The sequence below is a fragment of the Diadema antillarum genome, unplaced genomic scaffold, assembly GCF_040938485.1.
Source record: "Diadema antillarum isolate AM-2024a unplaced genomic scaffold, OU_Dant_1.0 seq00001503_RagTag, whole genome shotgun sequence".
Lineage (NCBI taxonomy): Eukaryota > Metazoa > Echinodermata > Echinoidea > Diadematoida > Diadematidae > Diadema > Diadema antillarum.
In genome coordinates this window covers 277,501-300,566 of record NW_027272237.1, presented here as the reverse complement: position 1 = coordinate 300,566, position 23,066 = coordinate 277,501, and the positions used below count along the sequence as shown (strand labels likewise).

The 23,066-nt window shown below is 42.0% G+C and overlaps 1 protein-coding gene across 1 annotated transcript in view; it reads left to right on the top strand.

Moving 5' to 3' along the window:
- The window catches only part of LOC139710131 (uncharacterized), a 70,342-nt gene extending 50,931 nt beyond the window's left edge, over positions 1–19,411 (top strand). The window contains exon 5 of the mRNA XM_071622063.1: positions 16,235–19,411. Within this exon, the coding sequence (XP_071478164.1) occupies positions 16,235–19,411 (3,177 nt within the window). The remainder of the gene's footprint in view (positions 1–16,234) is intronic.
- The last annotated feature ends 3,655 nt before the right edge of the window (positions 19,412–23,066 follow it).

Sequence of the window (23,066 nt, the reverse complement as noted above, 5' to 3'; positions counted from 1 at the left end):
TAATTCTCCAATTGGTAAAAGGGTGACCGATTTTTTTTTTTCAACAGCGTTTATTTTGCGCCGTGAAGCCCGCCTCCGAAAAGCCCTCGCAGTATTGACAATATTCTCAGCTTACACGGGGGAATACTCCAAGTGTCGGGGAAAGTCCCCCGAGCGACGAATTCGAGAAAGACTAAGTCGTATCACGTGATGCAACCACGCCGCTAATTCGATATTAGATTCACGACATAGAACACCATTCAATCTTCCCGCCAGAGAATACGGCGGGTTATCGTCGTGATGCGTTGCCCAACAGACGAATCAGTCGACGAGTCGCTGCGATTTTTGTAGTGACCATCATTTATGTTGGTAGACATTAATCTGATTCTAGCAGATATAAGACTCGTTCTAGTTTACGCATACAGACGTGCATGTGTATGTCTGTTCCAGATCGGCAATACACTATAATTATCGTCTTTACGGTCACAAAATGAAGACAAATATGAACATCAACTATTTCGTTTCCAGCTTTATGGATGGAATTCATCGCACACAGATGTCTATTCTTGTTACAAGCCAATGAAAAAAAAAACTTCAATCAATGCGTGATGGTCTAGATGAATCACATGAATTTTAATTACAAAATTAAAGCGAAAGGAAGTAAAGAATCAGGGACCAGAAGTCCTAAAGATGGTTTCAAAGTTGTTAATATTTGAGATCAAGGATGATACTCTGCGTGTGTAAGTCCAACTCTTGCATGTATCATGGATCTACAACAGCTCCATCCATGTGTAGGGCCAAAATATAATATTATTTTGTCACATGAGCTGTCACCCGAATGTCTTCTTAAAAGAAAAACCGCCCGTCATCCGCGGTGTTTTGGGAAGTATTACTTTGATATCGGTAGCTTCGCAACAAGTCAAGATTTCCACCATATCTAACTTAATATCTAATGATTTCTTTATCAACTTTGATAAAATATTAACACTTGCTTCAGGACAGCAGGACGTTCCTCTCATTCCTGTTCCATACGTTTCATTTGCTGCCAATACTCAAACCATCGTTTAATCGTCCTAAAGACTAGATTAAAGGGATCGCATAGTTTTGGTTGAGACCTAATGTCAAGTTTCTAACATTTTTTGGTGAGATACTGAGAAACCTCTTGTGAAATATGAAAGAGCGTGTAATTCCACGAGGAATTCAACGTTTATTTGATGAAAATTGGTTTTGAAATGGGTGAGATATCCAAAACAGAGCGATTCTAGTAAAGTGTGGGACCCACACTTTATCACGATCGCTTTGTTTTACTTTGTTTTTTGAATGTTTCAGTCATTCCAAACCCGATTTACATCGAATAAACTTTGAATTCCTCCTAAAATGGTATGCACTGTACTATTTCGTAAGTGTTTTATTGGTATCTTGCAAAAAGTTAAAAGCCCAATTCTCATCTCCACCAATACTGTACTATCCCTTTAAAACTAGACGTGTGGCATTAATGAATAGATCAAGGGTATAGAATGTTCATCAGGCCGGCATCAGGCCGGCCATACAATCAGTGCTTTCTCTCCAATACCTCGCTGAATCTTACGGCAGGGCCGTGGAAGGCACCCCAGATGCCCCATGCAGCCCCCTGCTAACTGGTGGAAATGCCCGCTCATTTCAATAGTCAGACCGCATGGGAACTTATTATGGCTTCATAATATGATCATATTCAACCCTCCCAAGACCAACGTGTAAAAACACCATTGACATTTCATGCAAAGGGATTGCCAGTACTTCTGACGGACTTACATAATGGAGCAAAATAATGTACAAATGGACGCACAAATAAAGCAAAGTAAATCAGGAAGAGACAAACATATACGGCGGCTGCAATATTTGCTTGAAAAAGAAAAGACGTTATAATTCAGTTACAGGCATTACTTTTTTTTTATCAAGATCCGCCCCAATGTCCGGGATGTCCTCTTGAAAAAGACGGGCATGGCACTTCACATCGTCTCTTGAATTCAGTCCACCTGTTTTGTTTTGTTTTGTTTTGTTTAGTCTTGTCTTAATCTGGATGAAGAGACATCCTTTCTCACCCAGAAGTGCAACGGCTACTTCAAAGAGATGCGTACATCCCCACTCTTTGCTTTTATCACCAAACCACATGCTCTATACCTGACTATACCAAAGTGCAGCTAGCTCTATAACCATGAATGCATGGAGCTACAAACGATGGATATCAGTGGATACTGTAATAACACAACAATGATGGATAACGGGGAGGATACTAACAGTATACTAGACGACTGGCAAAACTTAGCTGCTGCTTGGTTGCAGTGGATTTGTTTTGGGAGAACGCTTTCGTTCGTATGTTACGTACGTGCTCCTTTTTCAATGTAATCACTAATAATTATGACTGCTGCGGACTCACAAAAGTTTTTTTTTTTTAATAATAATTTAACGAAATCCTTTCTCCAGCTTTGTCGCGAGATCTGAAATAGTGAATAAAGGAAGAGCAAAGCGCATATTCTTTCTTCATAAGTTTCCATGCATGAAATGAAGTAAGCTGATATCCGAGGGTAATAGAACATCGTCGTCATGCCAAGTTATCGTTAAAACAGAAGTAGGTCTTAGCTTAGCCATGTTCAATCCCAATTTATCAGATATTTCTGACTTGCGCAGAGGAGAACACCATTTTCCGGTGGGGTTTTTTTTTTTAACCTTCTTTCTTCCTCTCTGTTGGCAAAGTCCCCCCCCCCCCCCCCCCAATCCAATCGTCTCTTTGTGTCCCCGTTTCTGTCTGATTCCCCCCCCCTTTTTTTAGCCATTTTTCTTTACCTGACGTGTACAAACCGCGAGCATTCATTAACACTCGGCCCTACATGACCACTCAGCTAAAGTAACATCTGTGGAGATTGTTGTGAAGTCTCCAGAAGTTGCAAAAGTAATTTTCGCTTTAATAGCATGTCAAAAAAAAGGGATTTTCTGTACTGTATTTGGTCTCTCTTCGTAGAATAAAATCTATTATACTGTGAGATGTGTTGATAGACTCGGGATTGGCAGAAATTAAGATTTTCTCGAGTCTAATCACGTTAACAGGCAGAAATCATTTTGATCGTTGCGGGAACAATGGCGTGACCCGTTCCGATCACTGTGTTATATTTTCCCCGCCACTACTAAATCATTTTAAGGGAAACTCTTCCTTACTGTACACGTTTACTTTGAAAAAAAAAAGTGAAATTAAACGTGGCCATAAGACTAATAAGTGTCACTAATAACAAACTACAGATTAAGTCGTGTCCCATATTCTCATTAAGCAACCATAGCTATCAAGATCATACATTATAATGCAAATGAGATAACAGACTATCAAAAACTCTTCCAATTGTTATAATGGTTATCAAAGGAAAGAACATAACACAAACCCTCAGCTAAAGCTGTCAGTAAGTATAGAATAAACAATAATGAAAGCATGAATTAATGCAATTTTAAGCATGGCATTTTCTCTGTCCATCTGTTACCTGAAGCACACACACACACACACACACACACACACACACACACACACACACACGCACATAATAGATTGCATCGTAGACAACTGTCCGCTGAAGCTCAATCCGGGACATTTCTCTTGTGGTTACGTAACGTACGCGCGACATGTTTCGCGATGTGTGCAAGTAAGACCTAGCAGGAATACTGTTTCGTCTTTCTCTAGCCCTCACTCGGATGAGCAGTGCTGTAGCGCAGCGAGGACTGCCCTCTGTGCAATGCTCGTGGGGACATTAATAATCTAGACCAAAATGCATGAGCTACAGCTAGCAATCTTGACACGTGAAATAATTTCGCAGGCACACTGCCGCTTTGGATGTCTTTACCAATATATATTTCATCTTTTCTTGGCCATCCACGAAATTGAAGTGCCTTTTCCCTATGTGATATCACGGCGAATGAGAAAAAGGGCGACGTATGTTGCTTAGTGCTTAAATCTCCCCCTTCCTGATTCGTCAGTCTGCATGCGAAGCTGCTCGATTTTATGTGTGTGTGTGGTGTTTTTTTTTAACTCTTGCGTATTCTTATGAGTAATGACAATCAATGTATTGTAATTGTATATTTTTGATGTTGAAGTTGATTTTTGCACTTCCTGTACGTGCTGGCATTACCAAGTACCTCTTTGGTGCTACCAGATCTATTGATGCTACCTATCTATCAATTATACGGTGTCATCAATATAATGGACTTGCGCAGAGAGTATTTTGTTCGATGATGATGATAGTTACAATTATCTGATCAAGATTTTCTTCATAACGGCACTAACATGGCTGCGAGAAACTGCGCTCGTAATAATGGCACCTAGGATGCTGTCTTGTTCTTTACTGCAAAATTTAAGAAACTCCTTTGTATTTTGATGTTGTCTTTCCATGATCTACATGAAAATATGTCTTGTAAATAGATTAAATTCCCCCCCCCCCACCCTTCCCATTTTGCGTGGAGTTCTGGAATTGTATGTCACGTACTCGCAAAGGTGGAGGCGTGAGAAAAAGCGAGAAGTATAAATTGGGGGAAAACGAAGCAGGGGGAAACGTGGAGTGTACAAACACTCGAGAGTCACTCAGCAAACTGTACAACGGCTTATGCCTCGCCGAGGAAATAGCAATTGTACTGGAAAGGGGTTGGGGTGGGGGTATTCAAGTCTCCTACGTGACCTAGAATGGCAGAGAGGACGGGGGTAGGACACCCTCTTTGTTCGGGGTCGAGACAAACCTTGTCATTTTCGCCGCAAAGGTCAGAATGGCGGTCTTAAAAAACGACGTTCGCCACAAAGCTGTCGTCTGCGGAGGTGAGAACTTTGGCGGCAAGGCGGGAGTTTGCCAATTACACCACTACAAAAGGGGTTAGCGAGGTGGATATCCTCATAAGGTTATAACACGTTGAAAGGTTTATTTGATCCCCATTTCCCATCAGCACACATTTACCGTCATAAGATGCAACAAAAAAAAAGAGCATTCAAGTAACCGTTGGATGGAGCGCCCATGATGTGTAGAAGACACCCCTTTGGAAATAGAACGGATGAAGTATGTCGTTGATGTTGTTGTTTCGCAATACTGTTGCCATTTCAGACTTTTCCTTCTTACGATGTGCGTGGTAAAATTATTTATTTCAAAGTGTTAATCACCTGCCTCTTGTGTGTTAGACACTGCATGTCTGCTGATGCCCAAATGCATGAATTAAAAACACTCCAGACTTGAAAAGTTCTTACATGTAGAACTGTGCTGTCAGTAACAAGAGACTCATGAACAAATATCACCTTGCTATAATGAATCGTCACGCAATACTGAAGTTCTTTCTTATTTTGCTCCCCAATATCCAGATGAACAATTAGGGGAAGAAAGCCGAACAAACGGACTCACAAACTTCACCCATCAGTGGCGGATCTAGAGGGGGGGGGGGGCGCAACCGGCGCACGCCCCCCTTTATTTTTCGTTGAAAACAAAAGAAATAAAAATTAAAAAAAATGAAACCCGGAAGTGGCACCAGAAATATTAGTTGCGCCCCCCCCCCCCTCCCCCTTTACAGAATTCCTGGATCCGCCTCTGCCCATGTATAACACTGATATATATGATATGTATATGATAATCTTTATATATATTTTTTTTCTCCCTGAAATACATGTCCTACGTGTATTTTTTTTTTCAAGAAACCGAATTATCTTTTGAAGGCATTGTATGCGGTAGTTGAGCACAGTGGTGAAATCGGCACTTGTCAGCGAGCGTTATTATAGAAAGACCCTCTCCCCCACCCCTGGCGAATTGTGTATTGACACTCTTGATTGGATGGTATATTTTAGTTGGTGTACATCTTCATTTTGTACGTAAGGGGCTTGTATGTTTTTCCACTCTCCATTAGTTCTTGATATTTTCTTTGAACAGTACCTTATCATCGTACCGCAATAATCATCGTCGTTTATCGATAATCCTCCAATCCATGATGACATTTACCGTATGAATTCTCGCCTCCCCTGTGCTCTGATAAAATCGCACTAATGTGACGTCACAGTCTCCCTCAGCAAAGTCCATTTTGCCATCACGACACACAAGCTCGGGATTACCATCGTTGCTGCTCGACATCCAGTCACAGGAATATGGTGTCGACGATGAGGGGAAAGACTATCATGACAAGTGACGTCGCCGAAGCGCATGCGCATTGGATGCATGATATAGTCTCGTCTCATGACTTGAATTAAAAAAATATATTTATTTGTTTATTTATATTTATGCTTGCAGAATGTTCAGTTACTGTATTTTGGGGGATATAATTGTTGGGAGATCTATCTTTAGTTTGTTTGGTTTTTTTTTTTCGCCTTGCCATTTTTTAAGTCTATTTCATAATGTATTAATCAGTTTATTGACTAGTCTTATCTATCTTTGAATGTTCTCATCCTATCGTTTTTCTTTTCTCAGATCTATCTCCTCATCATCTCTTCTTTTCGATGTCATCTACATCTGTATATCTCTATGTTTCTTTGCTGTTATGCCAAGTGACTGTTGTTGCCGATATCATTCATCATTCTTATCACCAGAGTTACTTTTTTTTTTATTAGCATAGCTTTTGTATCATGTTGTGTTCGATATTTTTTGTCAGTCATTCACTGACCGGCCTCTCTGATTTTGCTACTTTCATACCAAGTAATACAATACTATTGGACTTACCCTTTATAAGTCTGTTACAAAGCATGATGGGAGTTATTCTTCAACAGGCTGCAGGCTTGTGCTTAGAGCTTCCCACGTAAAATTGAACTCAATTCGGTCAAATCGTAGAGTTCCCATGATAAACCAGCATTTTATTCATTGCAGGATGCATAGTTCGGAAATCAGAATTGAAGGCGTGGAACGTATTCGAGTCTTTAAATGAAACCGTTATTAACACGATTACATATTTATCCCATTGTTGTCTCGCACAAAAGGACATAATATTCAAATAATGGTGCTCAAAGTTGTAAAGGTTTTCATTTAATATTTAGTGTTTCTTCAGTGTACCGATGCACTTTTATCTGTTGGTCCTTTGCGCCGATAAAATGGCGAAATTCACTCTCGAGAAAACTGAATCGCGGAAGTTGCAGCAATTGCTGTGAATTTCGGTATGCACGCCGAATGTTCTGTAGATAGTCTGAAATTCGAGACTATGCGGGAAGCCTTGAAGTGTCCGTTAAAGTTCGTCCTTTCGACGTGACGCCAAACCAGAGCGATTTTGTGGTTCATGTTCAAGGATGTCAAGTTGATTAGCATGCCGGTACATTTACGTTTCAGCCACAATGCATAGAATGTGTAGTCTTGCTTCCAGTACTGCCATTCATTCCTTCAAATGTTCTTCAAATTCATTCAAATTCATTCCTTCAAATCAAATGTTTGTTTGTTTGTTGTTGTTGTTGTTTTACTGTATCAAAAAAACAAACAAAACTTAAAACCCAAACAAATCTAAACAGAATGAAAACAGTAAGTAACTCTCCCTCAGACAAGAGATCCACGAAAAATTAAGACTGAAATATCTGCCAGAACTGCATCCATCTGGTTCATGTAATGGCTGCATTTCGTGACCCAGAAATACAGGTACTCCACACTCTCTTACCAATATTTGAGTTCCGTTGCCCAACGGTGTACCTCGTAAATTGCGGGAGTGCATTATTTTTTCATGCTGTATCACAGAAATGGCTGTCATAAAAAGGCTCGAGTTGGCTGGCATAGATACCATGCAGCACTATGATTATCAAAATGAGGCTGTCGGTCGTTCGGACTGGTATATCACCATTTTGATCCACAACGCTGCAACAGAGCGAGGGAATTTATGTAGTCCCAGCATAGAGTATGATTACAACCGTTATGTCATAAGTTCATACTGAAAGAGAAAACGCCTGGAAAAAATGTAGGAACAACGTGATACTAGTACACTTGAGACAGAGTACTGTGCTGCTTCTATAGGCCCTATGGTGAAATGAAATTCTTACATGCAATGTCCTTGCGCATGCGTAAGCCTATTCACTAGTATTTTGCGGGCTGTAAATCTAACATCTTGTGGTTTCGTTGCCTGTAGTATGTGCCGGTATTGAATCACGAGATAAGCATATTGGCTTCTGTTCTTTCATGTATTTCATGGTAACATTGGAGCATCGACGTATAGGGAAACTCGAATCGCAGATGAGTTTGAAACGCGCTATGTGCCAACGTTCGGGATATCACTGCTAACCGAACACCAAGCCGGCTCCGCCCGGCGAACACTGTCATAGCGAGTGGGTCGTTGGCCATTGTTGTCTCGATAGGCTGCTTGTGATTAGCGGTCGCACAACGTTCGACCTCTGTAGACCGTGAAGACATTGGCAAGGCCGCCATGACTTCTGGCTAGGGTCGCGGGTGGCTCGCCGGCAGAATTCGAGCACCGCCGCGCCGCTGCGCTGGCTGCGAGGGGGGAAAAAACGGGTTCGTCGAGCTGCGTCATGTACCCATAATGCAGCGCGAGTTCAAGTTCACCTGTTATTTCCGTTCAGTGCAATCGAGTGAAAGTTGTCGGTGTGCGAGACAGTGTCAGCACCCACGTAATGTATGCGACTGTCATGCAAACGTGCTAGAATCTCAAGTGGCGAGGTTTCTCGGCGTTGGTATTGATGGCGAGGGTTGTTTGTGCATCGCAGTGCAGACAGAGTGTACATAACATCCTACGGGCCTACACAGTGTTCACCGATTGTATCATGACTGTGCTATAGAAAGAGTGAAGGCGAATTCATATCGATCGATTTGAACATTGAACATGAGACATTGCCGTCATTGTTCTGCATGAGATATAAGCACGCATTTTTGAGCTCAGTCCGTTGTAATCTCGGTGATTCATGCCGTGACCCTTGAGCTAAATGAATAAATACCTGGCCTGAAATAGATAGTGAAATCCATGTTGTGCTAATATCGATTTTAAAGGTACTGTTTACCATTGGGAGCAGTTATTTAAGAAATGTTCGAGATATCACATTTGATGCATATGTGTAGGTCAGTTTTATCACAAAACATCCCACCATGTGAAAATTTCGCAAAGAAGCCTAAAATATAAGGAGATATTATTATTTTTCTCAGTAAACCATATAACTGTAGACGGTTTATTCTAGACAAAAAAAAAAACTATAACTATCATCCACATTTTGTATATTCAACAATACTTAACATTGATTATATTGATGAACATTTTTACATCGGTTGCTTCTTTTCCCAAGTCACATTTTTAAACCATTTTGAATCACTAAAGCTGGGTTTTTGTTTCATCTGCAAATGGTAATAATGCCGATAAAAGAAAGATAAAGGTTACAAGACGGCGAGAGAAGAGATATAGGGGAAGGGAGGAAGAGAGATATTGTGATAGGGTGGAGGGATTTCTGAAGACTGATCTATTGTGTTTAATTGTGTTAGGCCAAAGGATACAATAGAGTGAATGTTTATGGCCGCATGATGTCCAAGATGGCTTTGTTGCATGATTAATAGAGCATCGGGATATTTGAGAGAGCATGCTATATATACCCATCTCTGTGAAAAGATTAGGGGAACAGATTAAGATAGACTCCATCAAAATGGGAATTAAAATTTCTTATCGTTTTCATATCTTTTTTTTAAATGGAGGTTTAATGTGTCACGTGATATCAACGAGAAGTGATTTGTTTGTTCGTTAATTTAGCAACTAGAACCCCTTTCCTCTTGAAGTCATCGTTATCGTAATAATAGATTATTGCGATATCCTTATGCCAAGGATAGGCTCTACATCTTATCATTATGCATGTCATATCAAGTATGAGGGACATTACAAAGGAAGGTTTCTGTTTTCTGGACCAATTAAAAGTTGGTCTCATAAGAAAGAGTAAACTTTTTCCGCGTACAACAGGAAAATTTTGATCAAAATCGGATGAATTACTCAAATTAAAGAAATTAATTAAAGGAGCTATGCATTGTAAGTGCATATTGACTTGTATTGAGTCATAATACCGTGATCATCACTGAAAAGACCAAAAGAATATTTAAATACATGCTATGCCTTTTTTAATGATATTGCTACTATATTTTCTTCAAACTACTTTTAGTGAATTATACACCTACAAAAACATTCCAAATAAAAATTCTGCCAGTGACGTCATTCATCAATCATTGCTAAGTGTTAATATTATCAACAATAGACAACAGATTGCGCCATATCCCCTAAACCGAGCATAACTTGCACGTTTCCCTGCAATGTCTTATGTGTAATTATATAAGTAACATAGACACAGATTATGCAAGTTGTGCTCGATCTAAGAGAAGGTGCATGCCAACATCTTTTGTTAATGATAACCTACATGTAGTAGTTTTACAATGACTGACAGACAATGTCACTGGCAGAATCTTGGTTATGAAGGTTATTGGTTTTTGCGAGCGAATCCAAATAATTTGCAGAAAAAGAGTAGGAATATTATTGTAAAATAAGGATGGCACGTATTTAGATATTCATTTGGCTACATTAGCGACGGTGAGGGTATCATGAATCAAAATAAGTCAACATGCAATTACTATGCCTTGATCCTGTAATGGGTGAGTGACTCGTGAGATTGTGACATCATCCCCTTCTCCATGTTGCATTGTGCTTGCGATTCATCTCGCTGCTTCATGAACCCATTTTAAACTTCAAGATTCATTAACTGTCCTGCAATAACTCTTTCTTATGAAACCTGCACCAGTCTAGTCATTTGATTTTACTCTCGTTTATTATAGCCAGGAAAAAATATATTTTGCCACCGCTTCTTCATACCAGCCTGCAACTCCTCTCCCACTTCTACCAATTTATGAATCGACGTAACCAAAAATAAACAAACAAACAAACAAACGTTGGACACTTTAAACTCTGAGTTTACCAAAAGTCCTCCGTGACACGCCTGCCTGCTGTTTGAGAAAGCGTTCCTTCATTTTCTTTCGTTTTTTCTGTGACAATCTAAGGTGTCTCCTCGACGCCTCTAAACAGAGATAGCCCAAGTAACTATTTAAAGGGAAAGTTCCCTCAAATATTGAATGTAATCTATGTTTAGCAAACTGCAGAAGGAAGAGTGAAACTTTCTGCAAAAAGATTTGGGGGAAATCGGACAACCCGTTCAGAAGTTATTAATTTTTAAAGAGTTGTCTACGTCTGAATGCTGCCCTCTGTAGATGGGATCTCTACAACAATTCGTGGCATAAAAGAATTCTTTACCCCCATAGTCGTGCCAGCCATTCGATGGCAATGTTATAACAATACAGATTCCTAAGCTTCGCTTGTCACGTTTATGAAAACACAATGTCCAATCTGAAAGATTAATCTTTTACTCGTTTGCTTTTTTTAGATATCATTTTAGATTTTTGTTCTTTATTGAGGAATTGAATAAAACAAATTTCATGCTCGAGTCAGTGTCAGTGTCAACTTGAAGAGTCACACCATTCGGTAGGCGAGGTATAGGAGGGGAAACCCTAACTCCCCCTCCCCCCCCCCTCCCTCTCCTTCCATGGTACTGTCATCCCGCCACTACTCTGTGTGCGATGAAAAATAGCCCAAAGCAGACGACAGGCATCTCTTTCGATCTTCCCGCGTAAGGGATGTTGCGAGCCAGGAAGCTTCAAACAAGCTTCTTGTTGCGAGGCGTTGTTGCTAATGGAGCATCGCTCTGGCACTGGCGCGAAAAAGCTGGCAGGCGTTTGATGGGCTGAGAAACCGACGGAGTAGATAGAATATTTAATTACGAGTCTTATACAATACAAGCTTGGTATGTCGCACAGCATCAGGGAGTGAGAATTATAGGCATGTCGACCAGAGAGTCATTTATGATAATTATTATGTACATATACACACATGTATAAAAACAGATATATATATTATATATATATATATATATATATATATATATATATATATATATATATATATATATACGTCTATGATACGACATGAAAATAGGTAGGAGAGGAGCAGACAAGCGATATATGGGGAGAAGAGAGAGAGAGAGATGCTTTAGGTCTGGTGAAGATGTATACACGGAGGGCAGATGATGAAAAACATGGGAGGTCACTATAGAGGGCTCATACGGAAACGAGGAAGAAACAGAATACGGCCCTATAAAATATGAAAAAAATGAATAAAAAAAGATTTGTGTGGAGAGACGAGAGGTTGCTGAGCTATAATAGTGTCGAGGAAGAGCTCAGCGAAGAATCCTGTGTGGACGGTGAACGGAAGATGCCACGCTCATTGATAGACGCACGGACGAGATGTAACCGTTGGCATGGCAACGGCGGTGTGTAATATCGGCAAACATTTGACACAAAAACACTTTAGCTGGACGAGGCGCGTAGATGAGACTGAGGGATCCGCATAGTGTACGCGCGGGAAGTCCAATGTTTGGCGGGGAATTACACGTATGAAGGCGGCATGATTGCTGTTATTCGATTGATTTGGTGTTGTGTGTTTGCGGCATCGCTGTGGCGCGAAGCTCTCGGAGAAACATCTGGCTCGGACGAACGGTTTCCGAAGACGACAATCCCTCCAACCATTTTTTGTCCTTCGCACGGTCATATTGATGAGGAATTTGGAGGGATTTCCGGCATGCACGGAAATTGATGAGTTTAGGGATTAATGGCCTTCTCATGGCATCCTTTAATGAATCCATGTCATTCACACACACCCGCACACAGACGAATACGAACATAAACATTCACGAATACACATACACCTACACAGACGCACAGAAATATAAGATGAAAACCGCCACAATTTTATGCGAAAACATCCGTTGAGTGAGCCCTCGTCCCCCATTTCCCTGTATCCCTTGACCACAAAGGGAAGAGGGTGGGGGAGGGGGGGGGGGGTCACCACTTCCTTGCCTTGATTGATTTAACTGAAATGGCGCAATCAGCAACGCCCCCATTTTGAAAACCTCCCTCTAAGTCTGAAATTCATTTCAACGGAAAACGTGTGAATCTGACGTCATTCTATTTTTACTTAAATTCTCACACATGCGACTTCGCTAATATTCTCAATGAACAGTCAGCTGGAAAACCATTGAATGTACCAAAACACCTTTATTGTTGTGATTTTAAAGGATGTTTTTGGTCTCCTGGTGAGAACGGTGGAGAAATATACTCGTTATAGTGTATTTACTACTGTGCAAATTGTCGCCGCAGCACTGTGATAAACCCACGATTATTCGGGGTGGCCTCTGTTACAAGTTATATACCGCGGCGCGTGTTGACCGTCAGTATAAATGTGAAATGTTGGCAGGGTGACATTACAAATGCAGTGCATGTGTATTTGCCCCACACTCCGGAAAGATTGGGGGGAATTTTTAGTACGATTCGGTGAAATAGGCAGCTCCGGGAGATGCACGTCTTGCTGTATATCTGGCAAGGACATTTACCGAAAGGGGAAATGTAGTTTGAGTGATAGAGATGAAATCAAAGCTACAGATCAGTCAAAGTTTCAGGAAAAGGCGAACCGGCATGAAAATAAGTTACAAAATTGCAAACATGCATTGTAATTTTGTATCAACTGAAGCCATTCTGGTCACGTGATTGTGACGTCACTTACAGAGAGTGCCTTATCTGTTATATTACAAACACAAACACACAATTATTAATTAAACTGTTGGTATGTGAGTTTTCGTCCAGTCGCACTGGAGCATGATATCATGCCATGGATGATGAATGATATACCGTCATGTTTGGCTTAACATACCACAGACAGATCGATGAAGGAGATAGGTCCTAGGTCCAAACTAGCTCTCACATTTTTCCTACCTCTAGAACAATAACTCAAAACGTTTTCAAAAGAAAGAAAGAGGAAAAAAATGTGTGTGAATTTTCTAGTCCCTCTTAGTTTAACTCTCTACAGCGGTCTACTGCTCTTCTGGTTTTTCACTTTGATGGTTTGTGATCCTTTAAGACTGACTATCCAGGGCAATGGGGTATCGCAGGAAGCGACAAAAGTTTGTGAACTGAAAGCATTGCCCTTGCGAGCCGTGGGTACTCGTAATTCTTATAATTCAACGGTTGTTTATAACATGGCCGCCAGAACGCGTTCACACAGTATCAAACAGCGCTTACGCTGGTTTGCAATGTCAGTGTCTGTACATGCCTCGTAAGTCCCCTCCCGTTGCGTTGCTGACAGGAAACATACAAACGCTGATACGGATTCGAGCTGCATTCAGCAGTCGCAATTTTCTCTCCTTGCCAACGCTACGTGGAGTGGGTACATTGTGAAGCCGCTCGTATTCTTTGTCTTTATTTCTCATCGTCTATTCTGCTGTGTTCTCTCTGTTACTCTCTTTCTTCCTCCCTAACTCTCTCCATTTCGTGCTGTGCAGGAGGAACGTATACGTGTACGGCCAATACGCTGTAATCTAAAACGCGCGCGGGGAAGCGAACTAGCGGTGATGTGATTAGCGCCCTGCCCGAAGTCCCGGCGGGGAAAGATCGCTCGTTACCGCGTAATTACCATTCAGCGCGGCACGCCGACTGCTTAACGAGTGGTCGATTAAGTGATTTTACCGCAAAATTCTCTGCATTCACGTAGCCTTGGAAAACAATCCGCTTATATATAAATCGACCTCTCCATAAACTCTATAGACTCAAGCACGCTCTACTTTTTATCCTTTCTCGTCCTATCTCGTCGTATCACAAAACCTCCAGAATATCTGCACAATATAGCGATGTATTCCAGCTAACGAGGACTGCACAGTGCGCTCTCTGCATAATGCATATATCCATAATTTGGCGCTCCGTGTATTCAGGCGGGATTGTTCTTCGTGCGGCAAACACAGAATGCTGCGTCTAAAAATACATATCGGCGTTTCTTTTCCTGTCGTGCCTTAAGTGTACGGACCCGTAATGTCTGCCGAATGTTGTTTTTCTTTGCCCACACATGATGCGTCTTGTATTTCAACGTGATAAAAAGGCGCAACACACTTAACGCTGCTTTTTGTCTTTGTCCGGTCTTGACCATCGCTGCTGTAATACGGATGAGATTACCTGATTTGGAAAATAATGATAATATCCACTTCTTCCTTTAGTCTCTGCGAAGGATAATTGTGTACTTATAATTTTGCTTGATATCCTACTATTTTAGAAATTAGTGGACTCAGAATGAAAAGACAGAGAATGAAAACAAAACAACACTTAATATTAGGCCTATACAGTGTAACTTTGGAACCCAATGGTGTGTATTGTGTAATTATAAGTGAACTGTTTCTAAGGGTGTGTGTTGGGGGGGGGTGTTGCGTAACACCTCACCTTGCCACACTGACAGGCATACGACTTTAGGGGTATGTAAAATGTGCAAAATTTACCATTTCAGGGTTGATTGTAAACAATCTAATCTTTATAGACATATCCATCATTAGTATAACCAATACCCATTTAGATTTTCTTAAATCGCTTCCAGATGAATTGCAAAGATTTTCTGTGTGCGTGTTTACTTCTCGTAGTCACCTTCAGTCGATTTAGAATTTAAAGATTAATTCTGAAGTCATTTGGTGTTAGTGACGTCACAAAAAAATAAACTCCTGTGGAATTAATGATCCTCCTTACCCTTATCAGTTCGTCTGCCCTATCCCCTTTACCTTACCCTTTTCATCGCTTGCGCATGTCGAACTCCCCATGTATGCTACACCTTTCTTTTATATGCTTTAGTTCTTTTTTCTTTCACACATTTTATTATACATTCCACTTCAATGTTCAAATGTACGAATAAAAACACCATAATGTCTCATGTCAAAGAGTACAATTGAAGATTTCACTTGCATTTTCAGATAAACAAACAAATATGCAAAGTAATTACATGTATACAAAACATATCTCCTGTTTGTTTGTTTGATAAAACGGACAAATGAAGGTGCAAGGGATTGTATGTTCACCCTATAGGAGGACATAATGCAATTGAAGTAATGCGTTAAATTGCAGTCAGCATGAACGTTTTACTTCTGTTAAGATATCGTAAAGATGTTTAAGACTGTGTGATCTTGATTTGAATAAGCAGACTTTACCGTCAGATCATATTTGACGTAAAAAAACCCGCATTATGTGCTTGCTCAATGGTGTCGATGAAAGTAGTACCATTCAGATTTTTCGCTAATTCATTGTTTCCTCTCGATCTCATAGACATGTCCTCTGATTGCCTACTTCATAATCTGTGAACAGAAGGAAATACGACCACTCTTTAACTTGAGTCACCTTTTTCCATATTTTCATCTTCGTAGGTCGAGGCCCCGATACCAGACGTTGTACCCCGACCCGAGCCCGTGGATGTCAAGGAGGAACGCGATGACAGCGACAGCAGCGACTCAACCATCGGCGGGGAATCCCCTAGTCTGCTGCCATCTACGTCCACCAAGCCGCCAGGCACCATGCCAGCACGCACCGCTAGCATCGTTGGGCAGGTGAAGCGAAAACTCGCGCAAGACTCGTCCTCGTCTTCGTCGTCCTCCTCGTCCGACGATGACGACGATGTTGGGCCACCCGTTCTGCGGAAGGAAGCTCCCATAAAGAGACTCTGTGGCGGATTCAAAGCCAAGTCAATCCCCAAAGTCAAGCGAAAATCGTCGACATCGTCGTCGGCGATTGCTCCAAATCCCGCCAAAGCGGTCTCCTCCGCCATCATGCCGTCGGGAGTTGTTAAAAGCGGGAAGAAGATTGGAAAGAAAAAAGTGAAATCGAAGAAGAAGCTGTTATTAAAGACGAAGACGAAAAATCCTTCGCCGATCATCAGAGTTAGAATTATGAGGAAAACAAAGAAAGACGGCACGATCATCAGAACGAAGCGCGTCGAACACCAGGACGGGACGGTTACTGTAATCCGACTGAAACCCAAAGATAAGAAAGTGAAAGTGAAAAGTAAATCCAAGCATAGCGTTGTCAGCAAACAGCATGGAACATCGGCACCAAAAATGAAGAAAAAGAAAAAGAAAATAAAGACTGAAAACGGGAGCGTGCCGAAGAAAGTCAAAGTGAGCAAGAAAAAGGTTAAGGTGAAGACGAAGACCAAGGTGAAAGTCAAAAAGCAGAAACCAGTTACCCCGCCACCTCCTCCCCATTCCCTGTCAAGACACTCATCGACAACATCATCGTCTTCGACATCTTCGTCCTCATCGTCGTCATCACCTTCACCACTGCCGCCATCATCACCACACCACTCGGCACACCACACATCATCACTGGTCGAGCGACCAGTCAAGGCCGAGGTCGTTGCAGAGGTCGTGCCAGCTACCAAGCACGTTGCCGTCAAGGAGCCGGAACCGCAGAAGCTCGGCCCCATTAAGATCGTCATTCGGAGCAACTCGCGGTCGTCGGAAGTAGACGAGAAGAGTCCGAGGAGAGACCGAAGTCCCATGGGCAGCCACGGCCATACCATGGAGTGCAGCTTGATCAGTCCCACGCCCGACGTACCGATGCCGAGCATAGCCGAAGATGCCGAGTCGAAGCCTTCCATGGTCACCGCAGCCGATCGCACGGAGAAGAGTTCGGACAGCAGCAAGAGCTCGTCGCGACACTCTTCGGGTTCTCCTCCCCACAAAGTTGCCAAATACGCAGATGATTCTTCCAGCCACTCCAAGAGAGACTCCTCAGCCGGGAGCGCGGAGGAGAAGGCCGAGAATAAGACAGAACACTCCACGTCTAGTAATAGCCACAAGGTCGATTCTACCATTGCCAAACCTTGCAATATGAAGCATGCGGAAAAGACTACTTCTGCCACTTCTATCACTTCTACTTCTCTTTCTACCACTACTACATCTCAAGGAAAGGGAAATTCCGATCCGATTCCTTCTGCAACAAAGCATGACATGAAAATGCCCCCGAAAAAGGAAGGCTCTAAAACCAGTAACGGCATTGTTGAACAAATCAAGCTACCCACCAGACCACTCGTTACGCGCGCCGTGCCGCGAACAGTCGGCGCCAAGACGACGACAAAGACGGTCGAAGCCAGGACATTGCCAGCCCACAATGAGTCGAAGACAAATCCAGTCAAGACGAAGTCGATCAGTGATGGCGTACCTGCAGCCGAAACCTTGAAGGCCAAACAAGACGTAAAATCAGTCTCTCCCTCCAAAGAGACCAACGCCTCTAACAACGGGACGGCGACTCACATTGAGCCAAACAACAACGTGATGAAGATCCACGAAAAACGCCCTCAGACTGTGAAAGAGGCTGTGGCTCTCCACGAATCAAGCGCGCGATCGAAATCCGTTGATTCCATCACACGAACCAAGACAGTGGATTCTCATACGAGAGCCAAACCAGTAGAGTCAAACGCACGACCAAAACCAGCAGAGCAGATTACACAACCCAAGTCCGTCGACCACAACACAACAGTTAAACCAGTCGAGTGCACACGAATCAAGCCCGTCGAGTCCAGTACACGAATTAAGCCCGTAGAGTCAGGGACACGAATCAAGCCTGTCGAGTCGAGTACACGAATCAAGCCCGTCGAGTCAGGCACACGAGTCAAGCCCGTCGAGTCGGGCACACGAGTCAAGCCCGTCGAGTCAGGCACACGAGTCAAGCCCGTCGAGTCAGGCACACGAATCAAGGCCGTCGAGTCGGGCACACGAGTCAAGCCCGTCGAGTCGGGCACACGAGTCAAGCCCGTCGAGTCGAGTACGCGAGTCAAGCCCGTCGAGTCGGGGACACGAGTCAAGCCCGTCGAGTCGAGTACTCGAGTCAAGCCCGTCGAGTCGGGGACACGAATCAAGCCAGTCGAATCAAGTACGCGAATCAAGCCCGTCGAGTCAGGGACACGAATCAAAGCCATCGAGTCGGGTACGCGAGTCAAGCCCGTTGAGTCGGGGACACGAATCAAGTCAACTGAAAGCACACGGCCTAAGCCAGTCGAGTCGAGCACACGTCAAAAACCCACAGAGTCGAGCACGCGAGTCAAACCAGTTGAATCAAGTTTGCGTTGCAAGCCACCCGAGTCGGCTGTGCGCCCGAAGTCAGTTGAACCAAACGCAAGTCCGAAGATGGTTGAACCAAGCGCAACTCCAAAGTCAGTCGAACCAAGCAAACGCTCAATGCCATTCCCACCAAATGCTCGCCCTAAACCGTTTCAACCGAATTCACACCCTAAGCCAACTCCTCTCACGTCGACTACCATCGCCAAAATGGACAAAGCTAAACCACCAAGTTTTGTGTCGCACGCCCTCAGAGTTCCCATGCCAAAGACCAGCTTGCACGTGAACACTCAGCGAACAGCGCTGTTCGCCGACGCCCCGCTCGATCTCAGCCTGAAGTCGCCGTCTGCTGCAGCGATCAAGCGGGAACTCTGGCGCCCTCAGCCGGAGAAATTCGAGAAAATTCTCGTCACAGACGTGAAAATGAGAGATTTTACCATCACCATACGAGAGAGTGATACTGCGGAGGGATTTTTCGACAGTAAATGAAAAGAAAGTGAATCTTTGCTTTCTTGCGTATGACATTCGCATCACGCACTTCACTTGAAGTTTTCAATGGTCTTAGATGCAAACGCGCCCGATGAAAGAAAGACCGCTCTGACAAGATGTTGCATATCGCCCTCTCATGACCATTGTTGTGCTGAACTGGGGAGATTGTTTTCCAACCATTTTGCCCTTTAAGAAGTATTAATATTCCATCAAATCGCCTTGGCCTTAGAAGCCATTATTCCAGTGACAATGTCATTTGTGTTTCTGATTGGAATTCAAATAACAATTTTATGAGGAACCTGAAATCGGCATCGTTATGCAACGGACAAGACAATACAATTGTTGTTGTTGTTGTTCGAAAAATCGCGATGCGTCTCTTGGGGAAAAGTGCTACAATACACACGTGACACACGAAAGGAAATCGCGCTGCCAAATTCAATTTGTACCAATCTGTATTTCTTTACTTCCGGCCAACAACTTTGCATGATTTCCTCCTCTTTTCCACCATTGTTTGTCTTTTTTTTAATACTCATTGTTTTGTAGATGGCATTTTAAACGAAAATTCCTCGCAATCATCAGCAAATTGAAATGAGACCCACAGAGAGAATGAGTGCATGATTAAGCTGGAAGTTATAGATAATTGTTGTTTTCAAGTGAATGGTCAATATTTCCAATGTTAAAATTGGTGTTTGCAGATCAATTATCTCTCAACCGTGCTTGTTAGTAAAGCGACATGATTTCGAAGAGCACATTTCTAAGAAACCCAGTTCAAATAAAGTATGGGCAAAAGAACATTTAAATTTGTCCATGCAATATTTTTCACAAACGAAATTTGCAGAATTTCTACAGAAAGAAAATAAAGATTATAATCAATCTATTAATGCACAGCAAAATTTAAATCACGTGCAAATGAAGATGTATTCAAATGGGGAAAGAAAAAACAACTTCCGGCATGAACGATACACGGGTCTTTTAATCTTGTCGTAACTCGTAACCTCTATAAGTTTGAAGTAATTCTTGAGGTGACTGTGTTCCTCATAACAACTCAAGGTTTATTCGATTCACGTCGGACGCTTTGCGGAAATTTTTTATCAGTCACAAGAATATGACGCGTTATAACTCATCGATAAAGAGATTTTAAGAAAATGAGTCTTGACTCTCCTTGTTATGTATTTCGATGAATAATTATATTATTGTTAAAAGTTGAGTGGTAAACTTTTGAGATACTTTCGAGATTTCAGAACAGAGCAGTGGCCAGTAAATGACATACCGCTATTAAGTAGGGTGAGTATTTCCGGCAACGACAAGAAGAAGAAGGAGAAGAGAGAAGCTTTTTTTCCTATATGTGCAACACCAAAACGAAATTTGGTTACCGCTGGAGTGAGGTGACCGTCGGGTGTCCTCTTGCTGGTCTAGTGACAGTTCTTTGTATAGACAACCAAAATACATTGAATTAACGGCGCAAATTACTGACACTATTGTACACTTTGGAAAGATTGACGATGAATCAACGTTTGATATTATTGTAACTCATTGTGGAAGTAATCTTGTTCATTTGTCTAAAGTCGTTATACTTTGCGTTGTTGGAACGTACTCAAGAGACTGTACAGTTCGTAATCGCATTTGTGGAAATAAAGTCGTTGACTCTAAGCTGTTGTATTTTTGATTGTTATGACAGGAATGCGTATCATGTTACCGCCATTATTATCATCATTTTTTTCCAAAATGGGAAAACTTTTGCTGTAGAGGTAGATTATAACCAAAGTGATGATCAAACAGGAAATAAGCACTGAGGTGTTGTAGATGATTGTTACTGGTGAAATGTCAAAGAGAAGACAACTATAAGGACGGAGAATGCAAGCGGTAATGTGTGCGTTTGTTTCACGGACAGTATTGCGTAGTGGGCAAAAGGTGTAGTCCAGTGTTTGTCACGTGACGCGTTAAACAGTCAGGTGTTCTGTTGACCGATAATAGTGTATTTGTCGATATCTATACTTGCGATGACATTGTAAGACTCTAGTAAAAATTCTGAATGAGGCAATTGACCCTACGTATCACACTGCATATCGTGAAATCCTTAATTGGTATGATCTGTTTTATGATTTTGTATGATTTGATGTGATCTTTTTTGTTCTTGTTTATTACGGAAAAAATGTTATCAACTGAAATGTGAGACACACTTATCTATAATAATAGCACAGTATTAATCACAATGTATAGTGGATATTATGTGAATAGGTCTACGTTGTGTAAAGTGTTTATGACATATGTACTATAAATGTGTTTATTGTAAAGATACAGTCAATCTGTGTAGGTTTTTATGTGAAAAGATTATTGACCTCGTATAGTCTTACGTAACGTGTAGATTGAGTGTTGTTTAGCGGCCTCACTGGTGCTAGAGATAATACAGTAGATATAAGTTCAATTCTGCACATCATTATGTATGCAATACGTCACACAGCGTTGCGTAGTCTAAAACTAGGCGCCGTCCTTGAAAAAAAAAAGTCACATATATACTCTTTAGAAATACCATAATGCTACGAGTAACCTTGCTTTCACTTCCTTGTGACTTATAACAGTGACACAGGCCACAAATATATATCGAGATCGAGTGGAAACAGTTCATATACCTGTAAAATGAAAAGACAGACGCAGTATGCTAAAAAGTGGTGTAGGATTACGAAGAAGAGGATCCTGTCACTTTTGAAATGACAAAACTCGAATTTCGTGCTGGTAGTGTTTTTGTTGCTTTTGTGTTGTCTTCAGGCCTAGGATGGTGTTAAGGAACTCTCTTTTCATTCCGTTATTAATTGGACACTGTATTACGAAAAGGGGTTAGAACGCAAGCTTTTGCTTAGTTATCCACGTGAGGATAGTAATTTTGCACTTTGGCAACCTTGTATGGCATGGTAGTAGCAACTCTCGATCCAAGGGTATTATGTACAGTATGCCGCCTGTATGGCTCTGACTCATCTGCCGTAGCTTGTAACAGATTGGCTAAGATGCACCGGCCTCTGATTGGACGCAGCTGTTGGATTTGGACTGGAGGAGCAGAACAGCTACACCTTAAGTACTCAGTAATCTTATCGCTTACCGTATCTGTTTATTAGAAAGTTATATCATTGCCGCCCCCCCCCCCCCTCTCTCTCTCTCTTACTTTTTCTCTTTGTTAAGATTCAAGCGGTTCGCTTTTTTTATAGACACTGACAACGAAGTTACACTTAGCTCAAGAAGTCGGTTTACTTGATAGCTAACACTTCTTCCTCCATCGTGTATATCGTGCGATTATGCGTGGTTTTGAATTTATAGGTACTTACATGTATGGCTATCCTCTTCGCATATTCCGCTTGTCGTTACTTTTGCCTGTGTTCCGCCCCCAGCGTTCCGTCTGGATTCTTTATTTAAAGGCGATTTCTGTAATAGCATCTGCTTGTTTCTTTTTGCCAAGTTTCCGTCTGAAGTATTTTTTAATATATAAGTTAAAGATGCACTATCCTTGCCCGGGTTTATTTTGTGCTCTCACCTCTAAAGCCCAGACGAGAATTTCGATCATGAAATTCAAACTGTGTATCCCCCTCCCAGTATTGGCGCAAAGTCATTTAATGTAGTTGCGGGTCACTCATTTTCATTGGCTCCAGATATCTCGGATGAAAGA